The sequence below is a fragment of the Phacochoerus africanus genome, chromosome 8, assembly GCF_016906955.1.
Source record: "Phacochoerus africanus isolate WHEZ1 chromosome 8, ROS_Pafr_v1, whole genome shotgun sequence".
Classification (NCBI taxonomy): Eukaryota; Metazoa; Chordata; class Mammalia; order Artiodactyla; family Suidae; genus Phacochoerus; species Phacochoerus africanus.
In genome coordinates, this window is record NC_062551.1 from 144,739,648 (window position 1) to 144,762,342 (window position 22,695).

Sequence of the window (22,695 nt, forward strand, 5' to 3'; positions counted from 1 at the left end):
AAGACTGAGAACTTTCGCGAGGAAAACACGCCTTCACGTTTTCCTGTTTTCAGCGCAGCTCAAGACCCAGAGAGTTTAAGGGTGGCGAGAGCAGGTGGCAGAACTCCGCCCACCACCGCGCTTCTCCTCCCTCAGCTTGCACGCTCCACTCCCTCGGTGAGGTCCCGCCTCTGAGGCGCGCGCGAAGAGTTGTCGCGCCGTGAACTCTGGGAATCGTAGTGCTGGCTCTGGGAGTCGCCACGGGAAAAGCGACTCTTGCCTACATACCCCGTCGTGCCTTGCGGCGCAGGCCGCTACCGGATGTGTGCCTGGCGCCGGAAGAGAAGACGGCCCCCCTCTCGCAGCCCGGCCATCTTGTGGGAAGAGCTGAAGCAGGCGCTCTTGGCTCGGCGCGGCCCGCTGCAATCCGTGGAGGAACGCGCCGCCGAGCCACCATCATGCCTGGGCACTTACAGGAAGGCTTCGGCTGCGTGGTCACCAACCGATTCGACCAGTTATTTGACGACGAATCGGACCCCTTCGAGGTGTTGAAGGCAGCAGAGAACAAGAAAAAAGAAGCCGGCGGGGGCGGCGTTGGGGGCCCTGGGGCCAAGAGCGCAGCTCAGGCCGCAGCGCAGACCAACTCCAACGCGGCGGGCAAACAGCTGCGTAAAGAATCCCAGAAAGACCGCAAGAACCCGCTGCCCCCCAGCGTTGGCGTGGTTGACAAGAAGGAGGAGACGCAGCCGCCTGTGGCGCTTAAGAAAGAAGGTAAAGCTGTGGTGGAAGCCACGGAGACCCGGGATGGAGGGAAGGACCGAGGGGACTTGTAGCTACCACTTGCTTCTGGGGTCCGAGGGTCCACGGGAGGCTTTGCCGCCGATTTTCTCGCGTTTCCCCCACACGACAAAGCCAGGTCCTCCGAAGGTGCTGGGAGCGTGGTAGCCCCAAGTTCAAACCGCCGCCTGCAAGGATCCTGGAGCCACCCCCTTCCCGCCTCAGCCTCTGAGCGGAGGAGCGTGGTCCGGAGACGAGCTGCTGCTCGAGCGTGCTCGGGATCCTGAGAGGCTCTTGTCTTCCCGCCGGATTCCTGGGCGGGCGGGCAGGCGCATGGACCGGGGCTCGGGGAAGGGAGCTGCTTCCACGGGCATTTGTAGTTAGCGGGGCAGCAGGGACTCGGCGGCTTCTTCCTGCTCGGAGCTCTCCTGCAGCCTGCTGCTTCGAGGTGCGATTGTCTCTCTTAGGCTCCTGTCCTGCCATCTTGTCCTAGGATGGCGCGAGGTACCCTGAGCAAAGCCGGGGGTCGGAGTTTCCACCAAAGCTACCCATCCTCTCGAGCCTATCGGATACCGTGGAGAAATCTGCCTTTCGTTGTAGGTGCCGCATGTGGCTTTATTTTTCCCTCTTCGTCCCTTCAATCTTTACAAACTTAATAATTGGCTGGAAGGAGTTAAGCTGTTGGGAGGGAGAGAAATTTGGCCACTCCGGGTTGAACAGGAGCGGGAATTCCCACTGACGACCGGTGATAGCACCTGAGGCTCGTCCTGGGATCGTGATCCTTTCCCCCCTGTAGGACCCCCTCCCGCAGGCGCTGTTTCATGTGGTGTGTGGCCTGGCCTGGGCCTCGTGGTGAAAGAAACGCGGAGACTGTCACAGCGTTGGCCGCCGCGGAGCCGTTTTGAGTCTGTAGCCTTTTCTCCCCATGTGCGTGAAGCGTGGTCAGGATTTCATTGGCGGCTAGCAGTTGCTTCCAGGTCACTGTAAATACTTCGCAGGATTGTTTTGAATTTGGTATATGCATTCTCGGTACTGGTTTGTCTTTTGCAGTGGATTAAACCCAGACATTTTGGGAAAAGCAAGTGTACGTACATGACCTATAGCAAATCGGTGTATAGGACCTAAGCGTAGAATCTTAAAGGTTTCCTTTGTGTGTTGAAAGTTGAAATTTTTCTTTACTGCCACGTGCTTCTGAAAGGAATTCTTACTATCTTAATTGAATTTGATAATACTCAACTAAAAAATCCAAACAATTGTGTTATGTTTTAGTTTGGAATTTTTAAAAAATATAGAGAGCTTTATGAGGTTTGGGACGAAGGACCTAGGTGGTAAATAAAAGAATTGATTGTATTAAAATTACTGGTTGGTGAGGGATGCACAAATTTGAGTATTAGAAAGCGTGTATACATTGCTCAGGCCAAATATCCATGCAGTCAACTAAGCCTTATAGCTACCTGTAGCACAATCTAATAAATCATTTAATTTCCATGTTAAGGAACATTGGCTTATGTAATTAAGCTATACTCGGTTTACCTCCTTCATCACACTAATCCAAAGAAGAGTACATGAAAAAATTGAATCTGAAGTGTGTTCACCCATTTTGACTGTTGAAAGCATGAAACATGGCTAAATATCTCATGTTTTGATTATAAAGTCCATCTTTGAAATAAGCTCTTACCTGGAAACTAGTGTTTTAAATTGCAGAGTTAGAAAGTTATTCTATACATTTATAACCAAGACTGAGTGTTCATTCAGTGGTCTTTCCTTGGGAAAACTTCCATTGTTAGCTATCAGCATTTTCCTTAGGTCAGCATTTCTAACCTTAACTTGCATAAAACACTGGCTTATAAATATAGTGAAAATGGTGAATGAAAAAAATTTTGTTTTGAGATCTTACTACTTGGCAGTCAATGTTCTGGGATTGGGAAAGGAAAGAGCTGTAAACAAAGTCTCCTTCTTGTACTGGGAAGGATTTTTATCCTGATCCTGTGTTCTCTGAGTAGAGGTCCTGGCACAATTCTAGACATGCCTTACATATGTGTTTAATGATCATATTTTATGAATTTCGTAGTTTGTTTTTTGCACACTTGAGGAACTTGAGAATTGACACCAAAGAATATCACTGAGTACACCAAGGTGTTTTTGTTTTTGGTTTAATATTAAAAGCCTGGAAGCTAGTAAAAAGAGAAGCTTGCATTTTAAAGTATCAGTCATTGGGTGAAAAGTTTTCAATTCTGTAAGCTAGCCTAATGTTGAATATTGGGGTGGGGAATCAAGCCATTGTTCATTTGGGCGTGTGTGTGTTTTGGATATTATTAGGATTGGTTCTGTAGCTCCACCCCAATACACTGCTTCTGATGAAATTTATTTAAAATGCCTTGGTGTAAGAGCTAACATTTGTGGTCTGTCCTGAGAGTTTATGTGGAATGGACCTTAAAATTTCATTGAAGAGTTTGACCTCTACCATTTTACTCTTTACAAGCAGCCGGACAATTGGGTGCATCCTGATGGTGTTACACTTTCTTAGCAAGAAGGGGAATGAGCCAGTTTAATTTCTTGTTGTGAAGCCAATTCCTGAGGTGCTTTTTGATTTTGTCAGAAATCCATGGTTTGGGAATTAGAGCATTCCTAAAATTTTACCGTCATCAATCTACTTCTTATCCTTGAGGCCACCAGTAGTGCATATTGGTTGCCTTCTTGGCCTCTGACACTAATGGGAAAAAAATAAGAGGAATTCATCATTTAGTGCCACAAGTTTCTGTTGTTTCTTAACTATTGCTTAAAACGGCTCCGCGTGTGTGGTTTTTAAAGATTCTTTAGATACAAAGATACTTGTAAAGGCAAACTAAAAAAAATCTCCCCATAATAATAAAATAACTGTTGTCATTTGTTTTCCTTTCAGTTTTATAATTTCATAGAATTATCAGTCTTTTTATTCAGCTCTCCGCCCCCCCCCTCCAGGTTATAGAAAATAATATGGCTTTCACTGTGGTGGGGGTGAGGGGGATGTCTTTATCTGGTGATGGCGTTAATTTGCTTGATTATTTATGAATGGCTACTGATGTTATTTTCTTTGATATCTTTAAAACCAAAATGTGTCACTCGCCTAAAACTTAAATAAGTTTAGAATTTTAAATTGAGACTAGTATCTTGAAAAGTGAGGGAAGTAATGGCTGTTCAGATAATTTCCAAGGCAGTTACAGAGAATAGTTTAGGAGAAAATGATTTGGCAAACTAAATGGAAGTTTAAAACAAGTATATTGTCTTTAGGAATTTTTCTAAAGTACTTTGTTACACCTCAGAGATGCCCACTTTCAGTCTTTTTCAACAGGAAGTTCTAGCTAGACTAGCACTGGACTTGGAGTAGCGGTTGGTAATTGGAGTAGCAATTTTTCTTTTAGCAGTCTAGGTCTAAATTTTTTGTGCTGCAAAAATAATTTGCTTATATGGATTTTTGTGTTTTTGTTTTTTTTTTTTTTTAATTTAGGAATAAGACGTGTTGGAAGAAGACCTGATCAACAACTTCAGGGTGAAGGGAAGATAATTGATAGGAGACCAGAAAGGCGACCACCTCGTGAAAGACGATTTGAAAAGCCACTTGAAGAAAAGGGTGAAGGAGGAGAATTTTCAGTTGATAGGCAAGATTGTTTTTTAATCTCTTTATGTTTTGTCAGTTTATAGAGTCACATCTTAACACAAAACTATAAATTGAGCATAGTTGCCAGGAAACAGTGTGACTGGTTAATTTTATCAGTAACGGTTTTTAGTATTCACACTTAGATTTCTTGTAATGAGGACACTTCAGTTGAATTGATGGACAATTTCTTTTCCTTGCTATCCCCAGATGTTAACAGGAAAGTCCTTTTGGGTAATTGTTTATGCCAGAATAGATTATTTGTTTTATACAGGTTAGAAGTGTTTAAGTATATGATGAATAGCAGTTTTACTAGAGTATAATGAGTAACAAAGAAAAATATATTCTTTAGTAGTAAAGTCTTAGAGGATGTCAAAATAATTTTTTTTTTTTTTTTTTTACTTTGGGGAGTTTCCTAGTTCTGATTGATTTCCTTTATGTATTTAGAATAGACTGTTTTGAACTTTCTAAAACATGTGTTTAACAGTTGGATATGAGCCAATAAATATATTCTTGCCTTTTTGAGCCTTTGAATTTTCCTTAATCTTTTTTCCAAAACCTGGAAAAGTATTATGTAATATTTTTTATTTGTTGTAGACCGATTATTGACCGGCCTATCCGAGGCCGTGGTGGTCTTGGAAGAGGTCGAGGAGGCCGTGGACGTGGAATGGGCCGGGGAGATGGTTTTGATTCTCGTGGCAAACGTGAATTTGATAGGCATAGTGGAAGTGATAGATCGTAAGTCTTTTATTGGTTTTTATTATATTTTTATATTTGAGTATACTTCTTTAATAAAACAAAATTTGAATTTCTAGAACTAAAGAGTATTATGTTAACTCAGTTTTGTTAGTTCTTTTTCACATTACAGTGGCCTGAAGCATGAGGACAAACGTGGAGGTAGCGGATCTCACAACTGGGGAACTGTCAAAGATGAATTAACGTTGGTATTTTTTTTTTAATAATTTAAATAAAATTGGTCTTATACCCTGTTAGAGATTTGCCCATAATTCTACTAAATTTTCACTTGTCCTTGGGAAGGAATGGATGTTCTTATCTCAGAGCTACTTCCTTACAAGATAATGAATACCTTGGTGGATATGTTTGGGTTATAACGTATTCAATGACCATTCTTCTGTGTTTCAAAAATATGTGATAATAATTTTTTGTGTGGATATATAGCTTTTATTTAAATCCTATATTGACGTTATTGGGTATTTTGATGTTGTGTGTTTCTTATTTAATAATTCTTATTCTAGCTGTTAATCTTCTTGGTCATTATGAAATTTGATAAGCCAGTGAGGCTTTATTTTAGAACTAATTGCTCTCTTGCACTAATTTTTGAGTAAAGTACTTGAACTATAAACTTGGATCAGTACACATTTTAGTATTTTTTCTTAGTGGTCTACTGGGGAGTAAATTTTTTAAGAAAAAGCTTTGGGAATGTGAGATTTTAAAAATATTTCTGTATAAAGAACCTTTCGGCTACATGTAAATGGACCTAGATGCCTTTTTCTTTTCTTTCTTTCCCTAGAGAGTCCCCAAAATACATTCAGAAACAAATATCTTATAATTGCAGTGACTTGGAGCAATCAAATGTGACTGAGGAAACACCTGAAGGTGAAGAACATCCCGTTGCGGACACAGAAAATAAGTAAGTGATATTTATGTGTAGTGGTAATGTTCCAGCATTGAAATATTGGGCTTTACTAAGAAAACAACCTTTAGGCTTAATCCTATTATTTATTGCGTCTTAACAGGAGAGACTTAATTGTACTCCATTCTCTCAAATAGTGGTTAGAGGAATGCTTTACCCATGAATGTGTTGGGCTCTAATCGTTTGACAAATAGAAGTGGTTATTTCTATTTGAAATTACCATTGCCATCTTAAACAGATAAGGAAAATAGGTATTTTAGTAAAATCTGTTAGCCCTAAGCACAGAAATTAGCTGTTTTAACCGGAGAATGGAAAATAGAAATACTATGTCATGCATTTTACATACTTGATAGAGAAGTTATAATGGATAATTTCTAGTGCCAGCTGTCCAGAGGCATTGAATAGGGGGAACTAGAAGCTGAAATGGGGGTTTCTAACAATTAGACCAAGTGGTTGAAATATATGAGAACTTAAAGTATTTGGAAGTACTTAGTTTAAAGTACTTTGGACTCTGTAACTATACAGATTTTATTCTGAGACAGTTTATAACTAGAAGATGTGATCATTGTAAAATTAGCTCCTCCATCTCTTTGAGGGTTTTTTTTCCCATCAACATAGATTTTGGAACATAATATTGGCTTGTTTTAACATGTTCGAGGAGAGCAGGGGCCAGAAGAATATGTTATCAGTTCACTAGCGTTCTTTATTATTCTTATTTTTTTTAATGGCCGCACCCACCACATATGGAAGTTCCCAGGCCAGTGGTTCAATCTGAGCCATAGCAGCTGCAGCAGTGCTGGATCCTTTAACCCTCTGCACTTGGCCAGGAATCTAACCTGAGCTGCTGCGTTCAGATTCTTAACCCACTGTGCCATAGCAGGTACTCCAGTTCGCTAGCTTTCTCAATCCTCTCTATTTTCTGAGTTTTTAAGTAGAAGGTGGTTTTGAAATTGTTTTTTCAAGGGTGGGAGAGTTTAGAGACTCAAATTATACTACTAGAAATAATTGAATGCCTTCCTCTAATTTCCATTGATATAAGCAGAAGTTATATGCCAGTCATTTCTTTCAGTATGTGATTTAAATTCTTGCATTACAGATTATTTAGGTCAGTAATTTCTTAACCAGGACATATTCAGATTAGTCAGGGAGGGGGTGTTTTTCTAAACTTTTCTTTTTCTCTAGAAAGAATTGTTCTTACAGTGAACCACTATTAATGATTAGAAAACCCTATTTAGTGGATTTGATGATTTACTACTATTGGAGAGAGTAGATAAAAGTACATGATGTTAACTGATGTATGGAACTTGGGGTGATACAAGTTCATTTGTATGAAACTGGAATCTTAATTTTGTTTAATAATGAAATAGTTAAATAAACCTTTTGTAACATTAAGTACTTCACAGCTGAACACATATGCTGTTCCTTTAATAAAGAGCTCACCTTTAAATCACTTTAAGAGTAACCTGCTAAGATTCTACCAGAAGTAAATGATGCATTGATAGGGTGTTGGAGGCAAATTCTTAGCTCAGTTCCCAGGACTGAAATTGGAGGTGATATGTGGTCTAAAGACCATGAAGATTAGGGCAGCCTCAAGTCTTATTCCAGAATAGGGGAGAATCTGAACATAGTACTGTCTTGCAGATGCAAGTGTAAATTTAGTAAGCACAACTTCTGCTGAATTTGATTAGTTTCCTTATGTGGAGTTCCTAGAGCTGCTTTGTTTTATTTGATTCTTACAACAACCTTTGAAAGTAGCTGTTAATGGTTCCATGGTATGATAAGGGTATGCTGAATTTTGTTGTTTGCTGTGTTATAACTTATGGGTACCTGGGATTTTTTTTTTTGATCTTTAGTTTTCTCATCTGTAAACTGACAGGGTTGGACTTGACAGCCAAGATCTCATCAATTCACTGTAAACTTGGTCTAAGAAGTTTTAAAATAGGATTTGTCAAACAGAAAAGAGTAGTGTGGATTGGAGATATTTGAGCTCTATGGCTGACTGAATCACCTGCTATCTTTGGAAAGAAGCGGGGCTCCCAAAATAGCAAACAACTTGTTTGGTGACAATTGGAAATTGAAATGAAATAGTGGATTCCTAGGCCCATGCTTTGTTTCTGTAAAAAGGGAAAGGGATAATAAATAATAGTTAGAGCCAGAGAATTAGAAGTAACTAATTTGGTGATAAGGATTGAAGCCAGTTTGTTTTGTAGAGAGTTCCATTACTAGTGAAACTTCAGTCTTCTTTCTATATACAGATTGGTTTGAAAGTTGGAGTATATAAATTTTAGGATTTGTAGAAATTAAAGATTTGCCTTAAGTATTAAATAAAGAATAGGGGAACAGTTCTTTTATGTTTTAGAGTACGAAACTTGGTTGCTCACAGCCCTCCTAGATGATTACTTTCACATATTCACTTTATGTGTTGTGGGAAATGAATGGAAATTAAAACTGATTTAGGAGAACCTAGGTTGAGGATTTTAAGCATGTGTATGTCTAGTTTTAAAAACAGAGCAGCGTGGTTTTGAGGAACATGTTTTGGTCAAGCCAGTAACTGATAGATGGTCACTTAAGGATTTATGAAGATGAATTGTATGTTCCGTAGTGATCCATACTTTCACTAATTTCAATAAACGTTGAATTCCTTGTCACCGTCAAGTCATATGTTAGCCATTGGGTTTCAAAGAAAACTGATTCTCCCGGTTTTTAATAATCTAGAAGATTATCAACCAGCCAAGATTAACTTCCTTACTTAGAAGTTACATGATTTTATCAGCTCCCACCAGATGTAAAACTTAAACGTCTTTTTATAGGGAGAACGAAGTTGAAGAAGTAAAGGAAGAGGGTCCAAAAGAAATGACTTTGGATGAGTGGAAGGCTATTCAAAATAAGGACCGGGCAAAAGTAGAATTTAATATCCGAAAACCAAATGAAGGTGCTGATGGGCAGTGGAAAAAGGGATTTGTTCTTCATAAGTCAAAGAGTGAAGAGGTAAAATGAAGTTTTGTGGTTGAAAATGTTCAGATGTGTCTTGGATTGTATTTACAGTTTTTGTTTTAAGAAAATCGTGAATAATCTGTTTATAAAAAAGAGAGACAAATTTTACATAGGATTATATGGGGCAGATAAGTTGCCTGAAAAGGAAAATAAACTGCAGTATCATATATTCTAAGAAATTAGTCCTTCAGAGTTACGACAGTATTTTTAAAAATTATATCTAACTGGGATTCATTAAAAGACTTCTTTTAGGTTGAAAAGTTGGTGTTTTCGTGTGATGTAAACTGAAACTGCGTATGCCATATATAATGTGTAAATGTTAGTATTCTCTTTTACTGAAGAGTGATGTCTTGTAAAGACCAGAGAATTAATTTATGGGTTTCCTTTACTTAACATGGAAGCTAGTAAGAATATTTGAGAAAGATATGCGACTTTTGATTTGGTGACTTAAGCGTTGGGACAAATTCTTAAAGGAATGTCCAACTGCTATATCCTTGTAGGGTTTTGTGTAAGTATAAGACTTAGTTGCAGAGTTAAATTGAAGTGTTATGAAGGTAACCTCTAATAAAAAGAATCAATAAAATCTTTGTACATTTTAGTTTTCTAAACCAAAAAAAATTAGCTGTGAAACAAACTTGAGAGTATTTTGAAATGAGGTTTAGAGATGATTTTTTTAAACATTGACTTCATGAAAGTATAAATGAGGACATTGGTCATTCCTATAGGAAAAGAAAAAGATTTGCTTCATTAGAAGGGTTTTGATTTTTTGTTGTTGTTCATGGAGTTAACTTGGTAAGAGTGCTTTGCAGTAACTAATGTTTATAATTAGACATAGCAGAATTTGGCACAACACTGTATATTAGCTATACTTTAATAAAAAAATAAGACTGTTTAATCTGCTAGTGATTTTGTGCATTTGCATTTATATTTTAGGCTCATTTAAAAGAGCCTTCTATTGCCTTGAAATTCAGTTTAAATTTATTTAATTTTTTCATTTTCTGACTAGAGGTCACATTTATTTATTTATTTATTTTTGTCTTTTTGCCATTTCTTGGGCTGTTCCCATAGCATATGGAGGTTCCCAGACTAGGGGTCCAATTGGAGCTGTAGCCACCGGCCTACGCCAGAGCCACAGCAACGCAGGATCCAAGCCACGTCTGCGACCTACACCACAGCTCACGGCAACGCTGGATCCTTAACCCACTGAGCAAGGCCAGGGATCGAACCCGCAACCTCATGGTTCCTAGTCGGGTTCGTTAACCACTGCACCACGATGGGAACTCCCTCGGTTTAAATTTAACCTAAAGGAAGGTACAACAGGATGACTTAATTCAAGTATTAGATGATTAAAGGGGTAAAAACATGTATGCAAATTAAAAATACAGGTGTTGCTGATGAGGTGTGTTCCTGATTGGCGGTGTCTTTGCAGTGCCAGGACACAGGTTCAATCCCCGGCCCAGTGCAGTGGGTTAAAGGATCTGGTGTTGCTGTGGTGTAGATGGAAACATTATTTTAAATTAAAATATACTTTAAATTAGTGTAAAAAGTTCTCAACTAGAAGGTTAAACCCCATTCGTCCAAAACATACAAAAGAAATCAAGCATTAGTGGTGTAAAATTCTTTGTCCTTTTTTTCAGACTCAGTCGTGTAGCTTAGGATCTAGATTTCACAAATACGATGACTTCATTTTTAAGAACATTCCTTTGGCGTATTTAAGGCACGATTTTATTTGTGCACAGCTTTTCAAAGTTCCTTTTTTATGTAATGTGTTTCACTAGATTCTGTAGTTGTCCAGTTTGTATGGAAGAACACAAGTTACATATGAACAGAAAAGCATCTTAAGCATATACACAATTTTTCTTTTCCCAGTTCATAATTGGAAGAATATAAAGCAAAAGTTCTCTTTTAAACTAAAAAGTCTTCAGCAGGGGTTCACATTGGAATCCTATACTGAAGGGCCTATTTTTAATGTACTTATTCATGCTTCACTGATAAAAGATGATTCAGTAGGTTTGAGATGGGGCCCAGCCACTTGAGTAATTGTGATTATACCTCTAATTAAGACTTGTTAATATCACCTATAATTTTTATTTTATTTATTTGTTTATTTTGCTTTTTAGTGCTGCACCTATGTCATGTGGAAGTTCCCAGGCTAGGAGTCGAGTTGAAGCTGCAGCTGCTGGCCTTCACTACAGCCACAGCAACTCGTCCAAGCTGCACCTGCAACCTACACCACAGCTCAGGGCAAAACCGGATCCATAGCCCACTGAGGAAGGCCTGGGATCGAACCTGCATTTTCATGGATACTAGTCAGGTGTATAACCCGTTGAGCCACAACGAGAACTCCACCTATAATTTTTAAAGTTAAAGGAATATGAAATAGAGAAAAGTGAAAGAGATTCTTCTGTAGGTTTCTGTAGTTGATCCCAAGGCTTATTTAATTGTAGGGGTCTTGATATATATTTTTTTCACATTAAGTACAGGTTGTATTTTGGTCATTTTAGGGGAAAGCTTATTTAGAAGTATCCATCATTACTTTTCTATTAATCACCCAGTGGTCTTTACTTAAATTTTTAGGCTCATGCTGAAGACTCAGTTATGGATCACCATTTCCGGAAGCCAGCAAATGATATAACGTCTCAGCTGGAGATCAATTTTGGAGACCTTGGCCGCCCAGGACGTGGTGGCAGGGGAGGACGAGGTGGCCGTGGGCGTGGTGGACGTCCAAACCGTGGCATCAGGACTGACAAGGTAATTTTAAGACCTCTTTTACCCTTTTAAGTAGTTTGAGGACCTCTTGATAAATCACTGCCTTAGGACCTTTTGGGGGCATAAGTAGAAGAAAAAGAGGTAGGCATGCCTCTTCTTTTAAGAAACTACATTTTAGGTTATATTTTTGTTTAAAGCTCTTAAATGACAGAATAGTAGTTTAGTTTACCACCCTTTATTGAGTACTTCTTTGGTGATGGTCATGGTACTGTGCTAGGTGTTTTATGTATTACATTAAATACCCATTTTACCAAAGATGAAATTCAGGTACAGGAAACCATATGATTCTTGGCCTTTGCTAAGGTCTCCTTAAAATGGCAGCTACTTCCTTTATCTTGACAAATCTTCACTGCTTTTATTATTATTATTTTGGTTTGTACGGCCGCACTCAAGGCATATGGAAGTTCCCAGGCTAGGGGTCAAATTGGGGTTGCTGGCCTACACCACAGCCACACAGCAACGTGGGATCTGAGCTGTAGCTGCAGCTCATGGAAGCACTGGGTCCCTGACCCACTGAGCAAGGCCAGGAATCGAACCTACATCCTCATGGATACTGGTTGGATTCATTTCCACTGCGCCACAACAGGAACTCCCTTCGCTGCTTTTTAAGTCTCAGCTTAACAACCTTTGTGTTTGTTAGGTAAGTGTAGCATTAACTAGATGATTGTTGACACCTTCTTATTGAGAGCTGGAGTTCATTTTCCTATTTTCTGTCATTTCCATTGTCTTGCACTGTGACACAAAACATCTCTTCTGAAATGTTTTGATAGAAGCCCTATTAATTGGTATTGAACTCTGATGTCTGATACCAAAGTGCATAGTTTTAATAACTAGATATTAAAGTATTAAGAGATAACTTGAGTTAGTTCATTATCTCTTATGGTCTAGCTAGGAAACGACTATAATGTTCTCCTGAATTCTTAACACCTAATATACAAATCAAGGGACCCGTCTGCTTGATTGAGTCTGTCAACATTTGATTTTAGTGGTAACTTAATATTCTAGGTTTTATGGTCATCTCATGACAATGCAGTGATGTTTTTGTTTCTTTGTAACATTGGTTCTGTTTAAAGGCCAGTGTTGTGTGTATGAATCTTTTGAATACTTTTGATATCTCTTGATATCAAACACTTGAATACTTTTGAATCTCTTGATAGAGATTCAAGACAAGGCTCATTGCAAATATTTGTAGTCCTATTCTGAGCCATAATGTTGCCTTTTAAGTAAAGGCTTCGATATATCTTATTTACTGTAATAAAGGTTGAAGATTTTTGAAATTCTGTTTCTAAACTGTCTAAATATGTTAAGATTTGGGAATCGTTAATTTTGGTTCTGTCTTTTCCAGTCAAGTGCTTCTGCTCCTGATGTGGATGATCCAGAGGCATTCCCAGCTCTGGCGTAACTGGATGCCATAAGACAACCCTGGTTCCTTTGTGGACCCTCCTCTTTGAGGCTTGCATGCTTAAGGATCCCAAACGACTAAGAAATTTAAAAAAAAAAAAAAAAAAGACTGTCATTCATACCATTCACACCTAAAGACTGAATTTTATCTGTTTTGAAAATGAACTTCTCCTGCTACACAGAAGTAACAATATGGTAGTCAGTTTTGTATTTAGAAATGTATTGGTAGCAGGGATGTTTTCATAATTTTCAGAGATTATGCATTCTTCATGAATACTTTTGTATTGCTGCTTGCAAATATGCATTTCCAAACTTGAAATATAGGTGTGAACAGTGTGTACCAGTTTAAAGCTTTCACTCATTTGTGTTTTTTAATTAAGGATTTAGATGTTCCCTCTATTATAAACTGGTTTTAAATATTGGACATAATATCAGTTTTAATACCTGCTTTGCATTTTCACACATGGTCAACTGGGACATGTAAACTTTGTCAAATTTTATGCTGTGTGGAATACTAACTACTTTATGTATTTTAACTTAGTTTTAATATTTTCATTTCTGGGGAAAAGGTCTTTTTTTCACTTCTCATGATAGCTGTTATATATGCTAAATCTTTATATACAGAAATATCAGTACTTGAACAAATTCAAAGCACATTGGTTTATTTACCCTTGCTCCTGCATGGTTTAATAGGTTCAAATTATAATTGATTCACAATTTTAATTATATTTACTTTTTTAAATGTGTCACTTTCCCATTTTAAAAATCAATCTAGACACCTTACTGGTGTAAGTTGTTTAAGCTCCATAGCTTAATCGTTGATAGACACATACTGTCAAGTGAAATAGTTTTATGGGTGTTGGGTTTTTCCTCCTCTAACAGGGTAGGTTGAACAAATTAATTTGGTTAATGCATAATATTTAAATTGCTCTGTAAGATAAGTGGCCACTCAGTATGATTTGTATGTGTGAAGGGTCCCCAATCAAAATTGTACATCCATAATCAACCCTTTAACCCTTCCTTGTTCTAAAGAAACCAAAGGGCGCTGAATAGTATGGTAAGCTGGGAAAGAATATATTAGTTTTTGGAATTTGGAAAGCAGACGGCTTTAGTTTATAAGGTTGGAACAGTAGCACCATCCATGAGATACAAACCAAAAATTGTACTGTTTCTGAATTTCCTATATTGCTATTAATTTTGGTCTTAAGTTAGATACCAAGAAAGTTTTAAGTCTCTCTTACCTCTTCCTCCGTTAGAAGATTAAGTTAATAATGGATTCCTCAATCAGGAGCATCACCGCTTACTAAAAGCATGGAGAGAATAATCAATAAACAAGTTTTCTAGGGTTTTTTTTTTTAAGTCTTTTGCCACAGTTATTGATAAAAAGGGGTTTTATTTACAGTTTTAAAAGATCTTTCTGTCACTCTGTTGTCTGTAATTTTCTATGTACGGTAATGTCCAGTTTTGAAAAACTTCATGATTTAAGATCTTAAATTATAAAATGTCAATTTAGCTGACTAGTTCTCCCCTATACTTCTAAAAGAGAAATTGACAGTACAAGAGTTACTCATTGGGATTAGATTTATTAATCTAGTTACTAAGTTTGATATCTTAGGAAGGAGGTAATGGGTTTTTTTTAATGATGGATAAACTTGTGCTGGTGTTTTGGATCTTATGATGCTGAGCATGTTCTGCACTGGTGCTAATGTTTAACATAACTTTATATTTACAAACATACCTGCTACCCAGAGGCAATCATTTAGTCCATATGGACTATTGACCCCTCTTGAGATTGCAACATACACACTCCTAAACACACATACACAGTGTGTTTAACTTGTGTCTTGTTTCTGGACATGAACATGTTTATAAACTTCTTGAGTTCTAGCAACATACAGAAAACACCTGCTATTAAAAACACTTCGCAAGTTCTTATCGTCAGCCATTGCTGGCATTCTGTCACTAGAGAAAACAGCAATATCTGATATGTTGCAAGCTTTCAAGATAGCCTGGATTTTAAAAGTTGGTCCATTAGTTGTATCTGATGGATGTAAATTTGCCTCCTAGTTCACTTTGTGTTAAGAGCTAAAACTGTGAACCTAACTTTCTCTTATTGGTGGGTAATAACTGAAAATAAAGATTTTATTTTCATGCTCACTTCTTAAAAAATCATAAAAACAAATAGGAGCCCATTTATCGTCATGTGTTTTCTGACCTACGTGTGCACCCCCAAGGTAATGCTCAATATTTCCTTATACTTAGGTTTTATTTATGCAGGGGTGTTCATTAAACCAGACTGTCAAATAATATTTGGGAGGGATACCTATTTAATAATAAATAACTAGAAAACTTAATTATTGTAAAGTGAATGGCAGGAACTGACTTGACAATTGGTATTTCTTTTAAAATCATGTTTTGAGGGTAAAGGTTAATCATACCGAATATCAGAGTTTTTTGGTAAAATCCTTTAATGGATACAGATACCTAAATGATGGCTGATAGGATGTTTTAAGTTTTTATGTTGATGCTTTTAAATGGAAATAATGTCAGAGTTTATATTTTTTATTAAGGTATTTTCAGGTTGCATTGACATGAATAGTTAAATATTTTGAGACTCTGTGGAGCCATAAAAGATTAAAATGTGGTCCTAGGCACTATACATCTAAGTAGTATACTCGGTTTTACTTTAAAAAGTGGAGGCAGGACGTATCTCTGGAGTTGTAAATATATTTGGGGCTCCTTGTCCTGAAATAGAAAAATGTTATGCTATTAGGGAGTAAATGCTATATGTTGGGTTTTTAAATATGTTTTTGAGCACTAGCATTATATGGGAAGAACCAACAAATATTAAAGGGTTGAAAAAACTTAGGGAGAAATGTGAAGCTACTAGAACCTAAGTGGTTTTGACTTTGAGATTCTACCAAATGTGCTAATGGACATCTGTCCCAAGGTTGAGGTGATTGCTAAAGCAAATTCTAGTGTTCTCAGGTCCCTGCAGTTCTGCTTCGTAAGGAAAGTAAAAAATCTTTAGAAAATAGACTCTAACATACACATTTTTGATTCTCCCAAGATGCACATTTGTAAATAAGTGTTACGGAGTTAGAACACTTAAAAGCCAGATTGCCAGGTAACTGGAGGAAGCCCAGAACGTGGTGATTAGTACAGTATACGTTGCAGTATAACTAGTAACAAGGCAGTAAAATCCCTAATCAAACTTTCAGACCTAATAGTTAACTGAAATAATTTATAAACAATGTTCATGAAGTTGTCAGGTTTTGTCATTAAGCTGTGTATCAGAAATCTGGGCTCTTATTTTTTCCTTAGCCTGTGTTTACCTTAGGACATGTTTTCTCAATTTGAGTCTTGATTTTAGAGAGAGAGAGTGTGTGTGTGTGTGTGTGTGTGTGTGTGTGTGTGTGTTTCCCAGCCACACCTGCAGCATATGGAAGTTCCTGGGTTAGAAATTGGATTGGCACTACAGCTACAGGCTTTCACCAAAACCATGGCAACACTGGATCCGAGCTCCATCTGCTACCTATGTCTCAGCTTGTGGCAGCACCACAGGCCAGGAATCAAACCTGAATCCTTAGAGACAACGTTGGGCTCTTAACCTGCTGAGCCATGGCAGGAGCTAAGACAAATACAGAGGTTATGTATGTGAGGTGATTTAAGTAAGTTGGGCTAAAAGGAATTCACTAAATCATTAATATAGGGGAAGGTGGTAATCTAAAGGATGAAAAGCTTAATTTCAGAAAGTGGTTAGGATATTACTGATTTAAGATTAAGATTTTGTCCACAGGATCTGTCATAGCTCAGCAGTAATGAACCTGACTAGTATCCATGAGGATGTGGGCTTGATCACTGGCCTTGCTCAGTGGATTAAGGATCTGGCATTGCTGTGAGCTGCAGTGTATAGGTTGCAGATGCAGCTCAGATCCCATGTTGCTGTGGCTGTAGTGTATGTAGGTCAACAGCTAGAGCTCCAGTTCGACCACTAGCGTGGGAACTTAAATATACCACAGGTAAGGCCTAAAAAGAAAAAAAGCTGCTGTCCAGAGGCAAGCACTAACATTCAAAGTGAGTATCATTTAAATTAGGTGTTAGATCTGAGTCTCAAATTTCAGCCTGTGGCCCATCTTAAAGGGTTGAAAACCCTTCTACAAAGACGTATGTAGCCCACACAGCTTAGATTCTAACTCATAGAATCTAAAGAGTCCTCTACAGAAAATGTTTGCTGACCTCTGATCTAGGCCATCATTTTCAGGTAAACATACAAATTTTTTCAAAATTTTAAAGTTATAGGTACACATGAAATAACCCTACCTCCTAGGAAGTTTTGAAATTAGAAGTATTTTAAAATAATTTTACCTCCAGTCAAGGTGAGGGCAAGATAATTTGCTAACTTCTTAGTAAAGATCTTTAAAAAAAAAAAAAAATTAGTTCCTGCAGTGGTGCACAGGGTTAAGGACCCAGCATTGTCTGTGGAGGCATGGGTTTGATCCCTGGCATGCAGAGTAGTTGAAAGGATGTGGCACCTCCACAGCTCTGGCATAGGTTGTAGCTGCAGCTCAGGTTCAATCCCTCACCTGGAAACTTTTGAAAACTGTTGTTGGAAGTTTAAATTTGATGTATCAGTACACTTAATGCCATGATTATAGTTTTTAACATTTAGTGGCACTTCTCATCAATGCTAAGATTTTTCCATAAGAATTAGGAACATTTTGTATAGGTAAGAAAACTTTTAATTAACTCCATAGGTTGAAGTGGGGCACAGTGGCTTCTGAGGACTGCACTTTGCAGGCATATAACCATTTGGACAAAACAGCTTTTGTGCCATTACTTTTGTTCACTTGTAAGTGGAAGGAAAGAAAAGGTGAGAAATGACCATTACAAATTAGAAAATAATTTATGATTTTATGTCTTGGGGGTTTTAATTATATAGGTAGTATTCAATCAGTAACATTCTTCCCCTTTTACTGCTGGTTGGGGAAGGTGTGAAAGTTGGTGCACTTGAATGTGTATTCTAAATCTTGTGCTTGAAAGACATTTGAGCTATCTGGGAATAACTCAGCTCACAATTCTGGTTTGTTACGTATTTTTAAGAACTAGACAGTACCAGGTGATGAGAATTGCTCTGAGCTGATCTTGCCATGGCTTTACTCCTTAAATAGCTGCATCAGTGTTATTGGTATGGAAATGTGAAAGGCAAAGGGGTAATACTTAGAATTTTGTTAATCAGAGAACTGAGCTGGGGAAAAAAGGGAAGTAGTTTATATTTGGACAGAATTGTTTTACACTGTATCACCTTAATTGTAATTGTAGCTGATTTCTCTTAGAGATTTTAGGACCTAAAAAGAGCTCCAGTTTGAAGAAATAGCGCTTTTTCATGTACCTAGAACAGAGATTTTATATAAAGTGATCCATCTGAACTTGGTTCTTGGTATTTCCCAGAATTTTGTCCGATTGGGACTAAAGTTTTTATTAGCTGGTGAATATTGTTAAAATTTTGTTATAGGTACTTTTATGTGCTGGATTCCTTGTTTCACACTTGGAAGGTAGTAATGCATAGTGAAATGTTACTTAGTTTGGCAAACATAATCTGACAAAAGTTAGATGAGCACATGTTTAGACATTGTGTCAAAGTGCTCAGGCTGCTGGGGGTGGTTTGGAAAGTAAACATGTCAGTCAAAGAGGACAGATTCCTCCCCAGCCCCCAGTTTCATAGCTGAGAATGTTTAGGCTTGCATGACTGATAAACACAGATACTGTTCTGTTTAGAGATGGTTGGTTTGTCTTTTCTCTGGAAATTTTGAATTTCCAGTGAAGGGTCTATATATATTTTTTCCTAGTAAAACAGGAAAAGCCACAGATAATTTGGTTTTAGCTTGATTTTGTGTACATGTTTGTCAAGGCTTTACTTGGGTGCTAAGATTGTAGTAGCTTCTTAAAAATGTGTGGGAAGACTGAATTGGATAATACTACTTTTGAAACCTGCTCACCAGTCACTGGTCATACCAAAAAAATAGGCATATTGTATGTGCTTCAGAGGAGTATATTTTGCTTCTAACAGTATCCCTTCAAGATTGAGTGGCACTTTTTTGTACCAACAAAACCCAGTAGATGAAGAGCTTTTAACGATTGGATTGGTCCACACCCACTCTCAGACCCTCATCTCGAGTCAAATGGGAGAGCTGGAAGTCACGCTGACTGAAGTAAGTGCTTTGGATACTACATAATACTAGGTGAAAATACTTAGGAATCATCTGAGAAAGAAATTCTCTACAGGAGAAAACAGTTTATTAAGAGAAAACTGCAATTATACTATTGGTTGAAGAACTTAACCAGTACCTCCTCCTAATTAGAGGAAAGCATCAATTTTTTGCTACTTGGTTATTGAACTTTAAAAATAACTGCAGGTTTTTAAAGGAAACAATGATCTGAAAAGTGCATCTGTAGCTGGAGAGATTACCTATTAATTATCCTTGCAAATTATTTTTATCTATTGTAAGCAGGTCAGAAGTGGGTGTTTTTTTTATGGCTGCACCCAAGGCATATGGAAGTTCCCGGGCCAGGGACTAAATCTAAGCAGCAGTTGTGACCTACACCGCAGGGGCAGCAACACTGGATCTTTAAAGGATCTGTAAAGGATCCTTAAAGCCACTGTACTGAGCTGAGGATTGAACCTGCACCTCTTCAGTGACCGCTGCTGCAGTAAGATTCTTAACCCACTGTGCTGCAGCAGGAACTCTAAAAATGTGTATTAAAAAATCCTCTGTGCAACTGCTCTAAAAGCTACCCTGCCATAGACCAGAGAGGACAAACTAAAGGGAGTATTTATAAGAAAAAAACCCAGTCATATAGAGTTGTGGGAGTATGAGATGAGAGAAAACTTAGGAAACAATTACTTCCTACAGATTTTGGAAAAGCAAACAGGCTTTTACTCCCTTTGTGATGGGATAAAGTAAGATTTCTTCTTTCAAGTGAAGTGACATCCACTTTTCACCTTGAGAGATTTTGTTGGCGGGGAATGAGGGTCTCCAGGCTCTGCTTTAGATAGCACAAGAAAAAACCCTCAGGTAACACAGGCCAAGTTCTCAGGTAATGTGCAGGGAGATAGATAATTGCCATTATAACAAATAAATGGAGATTTTGTTTCCTGAAGGAACAAGTGTTTTTGTTGTGTCAAAAATTTTCATCCAATTTCAGAAGAATGTTTTGCAGCTTTTTGAACTGGTGAAAATGTCTGGTTTGTGGGTGTTGCTACCTTGCTGGCAAAAAATTCAGGGACTTTGAAAACAGTTTAGTCTCCGAGGAATCTCATAATAGTTTTTGTATTATTTCATTGGGTTCAATTACTTAGGAGCAGTAAAATCCCTGAAATTGGAAATGGGAAGGTATTATGAACCACACCTAACATTCTCCTGCCTAGGTATCTTGTGGAAGCATTCCTTACAGCTGTAGATACTGAAAAGTGGCCTGAATTAAAAGGACCCCAGGGCAGCACATAAGATGTGATTGTATGTTTCTTAGAGATGTGATTGAAGTCTCAAGTAACTTAAGAATGGTTTTGCCACTTGTAAATAAAAGAAAGGACTCTTGGCAAAATATGGAGCCAATTATCATAGAATTAAGGAAAGGCCACGTTTGAGGAAAAAAATTAGGTAAGTTGGGTGTTGTTACAGATAATTTAAATGAGAGTACACTGCTTTGATTACTTTGAAAGGCATGATGTTTTTATTCATAGTTTTATATACGCATAATTTCATATACTCAACCAATTTCCTTAAGACAATTTGTCTGGAGTGTTCCCTTTTTTAAGATTTACCTGCTTTTTAGGTAGGTTTCTCAAGAACGAAGACAGATCTAGAACTCCAGAAGTATGGAAATGCTGGTTTTTTGATTACCTAATCACAATAGCTTCATGGACTTTTATGGAGTCACATGTATGATCACCTAAAATCAGAACCTCATTTGATGTAAATTTGTTTTGCATTCACTTGCATAGAAAAGAGAGTAGTTGAAATTTATGCTCTTTATAAAACCAGACTGTCTGGTATCAGGTACTAATTATGTGACTTTAAGTTACTTGTATCCCAGGTTCCTCATCTCTAATGTGGAGGTAATACCTACCTGAAGCCAGTCATGGTGAGAACTGAATCACATCCCTTTAAAACTGCATGTACTAAGTACTGTGTTAGAGGTTACTGATCATCATTAACAATTCCTATTAGAATAAGGTAAAAATTGGTTTGTTATATAAACTTTGTATTTCAAAGATCCATTGCTTCAGTTACTACCCTAACATTCCCAATCTCCACTCTCACCTAGTGTAACTTTTTTTTCCTCTTTTTTAGGGCCACACCTATTATTGCACATGGAAGTTCCCACGCTAGGGGTCAAATCAGAGCTGCAGCTGCCAGCCTACATCACAGCCACAAAAACTTGGGATCTGAGCTGCATCTGTGACCTATACCACAGCTCAACAGCAATGCTGAATCCTTAACCAACTGAGTGAGGCCAGGGCTCCGAAACTGTATTCTCATAGACACTATGTTGGGTTCTTAACCCACTGAGCCACCATGGAAACTCTTACTTTGTCTTTTCTACCATTTGACAGGAGTATTAAAGGTGGAAGTGCCAGACAGAGAAGGTAGAGAATGAAAGAGATGAGGCCATAAAGAAAGTAGCTGGTAGTGTGTCTTTAGGACACACTTTTATATTGCATTAATTTTATCTAATTATAAGAGTACTAAGTATCTGTGATGAAAAGAATACAAAAACGTCATTTAAAAACCTATGCCTGGGAGTTACTGTTGTGGATCATCGGTAAGGAACCCGACTAGAATCCACGAGGACTTGGGTTCGATCCCTAGCCCCACTTAGTGGGTTAAGGATCCAGCATTGCCATGAACAGTGGTGTAGGTCACAGATGCAATTCAGATCTGGCATTGTTGTGGCTGTGGTGTAGGCCATCAGCTGCAGCTCTGATTCAACCCCTAGCCTGGGAACTTCCATATGCCACTGATGTGGCATTAAAAAAGAAAAAAGAACAACCCATGGCTGGAGGTAGAGATTACATAACTGCATAGTATGCTTTTCGTCAACTTTAAGATCCATCCTTTTTTCAGGCATGTTAAAATGTGTATGTAAGGCCTGAGGGGGAGTCTGTGCACCATAGAAATCAATGGCATATTACTGCTTAATTAGCATTTCTTCCTACTAATAATATGGAGTATCCTAAAAAATTCACCGTTTCATTGTATATATGATTTAACCAGGTCCCTACTGAAGGCCATTTAGGCTGCTCTCTCCGTTATAATCAATGCTGTATCGTAAGTCCTTCATTCAGTTTATGATATTTATACAGTTCTCTAGTTTGCATTGCTAGGAGTGGAGTTGCTCATTCAAATTTTATTGAAATACTGCCCAGCTGCCTCCAGAAAGAAGCCAACTAGCATTCCTGGTTGCCAGTTGCAGTTTTCTGGTT

The 22,695-nt window shown here is 38.1% G+C and overlaps 1 protein-coding gene across 4 annotated transcripts; it reads left to right on the forward strand.

The window, feature by feature from the left end:
• The first annotated feature begins 307 nt into the window (after nt 1–307).
• On the forward strand, nt 308–15,365 carry SERBP1 (SERPINE1 mRNA binding protein 1). 4 transcript variants are annotated; one of them, XM_047788713.1, is made up of 8 exons: nt 308–750; nt 4,244–4,394; nt 4,988–5,128; nt 5,259–5,330; nt 5,967–6,041; nt 8,855–9,032; nt 11,616–11,789; nt 13,153–15,365. In XM_047788713.1, exons 1-8 carry the CDS (start codon nt 438–440, stop codon nt 13,207–13,209), a joined length of 1,161 nt encoding a protein of 386 aa, XP_047644669.1. In that variant the 5' UTR covers nt 308–437; the 3' UTR covers nt 13,210–15,365. The 4 variants fall into 4 exon arrangements, with proteins under 4 accessions (XP_047644669.1, XP_047644666.1, XP_047644668.1 ...); XM_047788710.1 differs by having other exon boundaries at nt 316–750; nt 5,241–5,330; nt 5,922–6,041; XM_047788712.1 differs by having other exon boundaries at nt 316–750; nt 5,241–5,330.
• Nucleotides 15,366–22,695: the final 7,330 nt, after the last annotated feature.

What these genes read in the sequence shown, in the direction of transcription:
- SERBP1 (XM_047788710.1), top strand. Translation starts at nt 438, where the DNA reads ATGCCTGGGCACTTACAGGAAGGCTTCGGCTGCGTGGTCACCAACCGA. An exon ending in TGTGGCGCTTAAGAAAGAAG is followed by an intron (nt 751 to 4,243) that starts GTAAAGCTGTGG and finishes TTTTTAATTTAG; the next exon opens with GAATAAGACGTGTTGGAAGA. An exon ending in CATAGTGGAAGTGATAGATC is followed by an intron (nt 5,129 to 5,240) that starts GTAAGTCTTTTA and finishes CAGTTTTGTTAG; the next exon opens with TTCTTTTTCACATTACAGTG.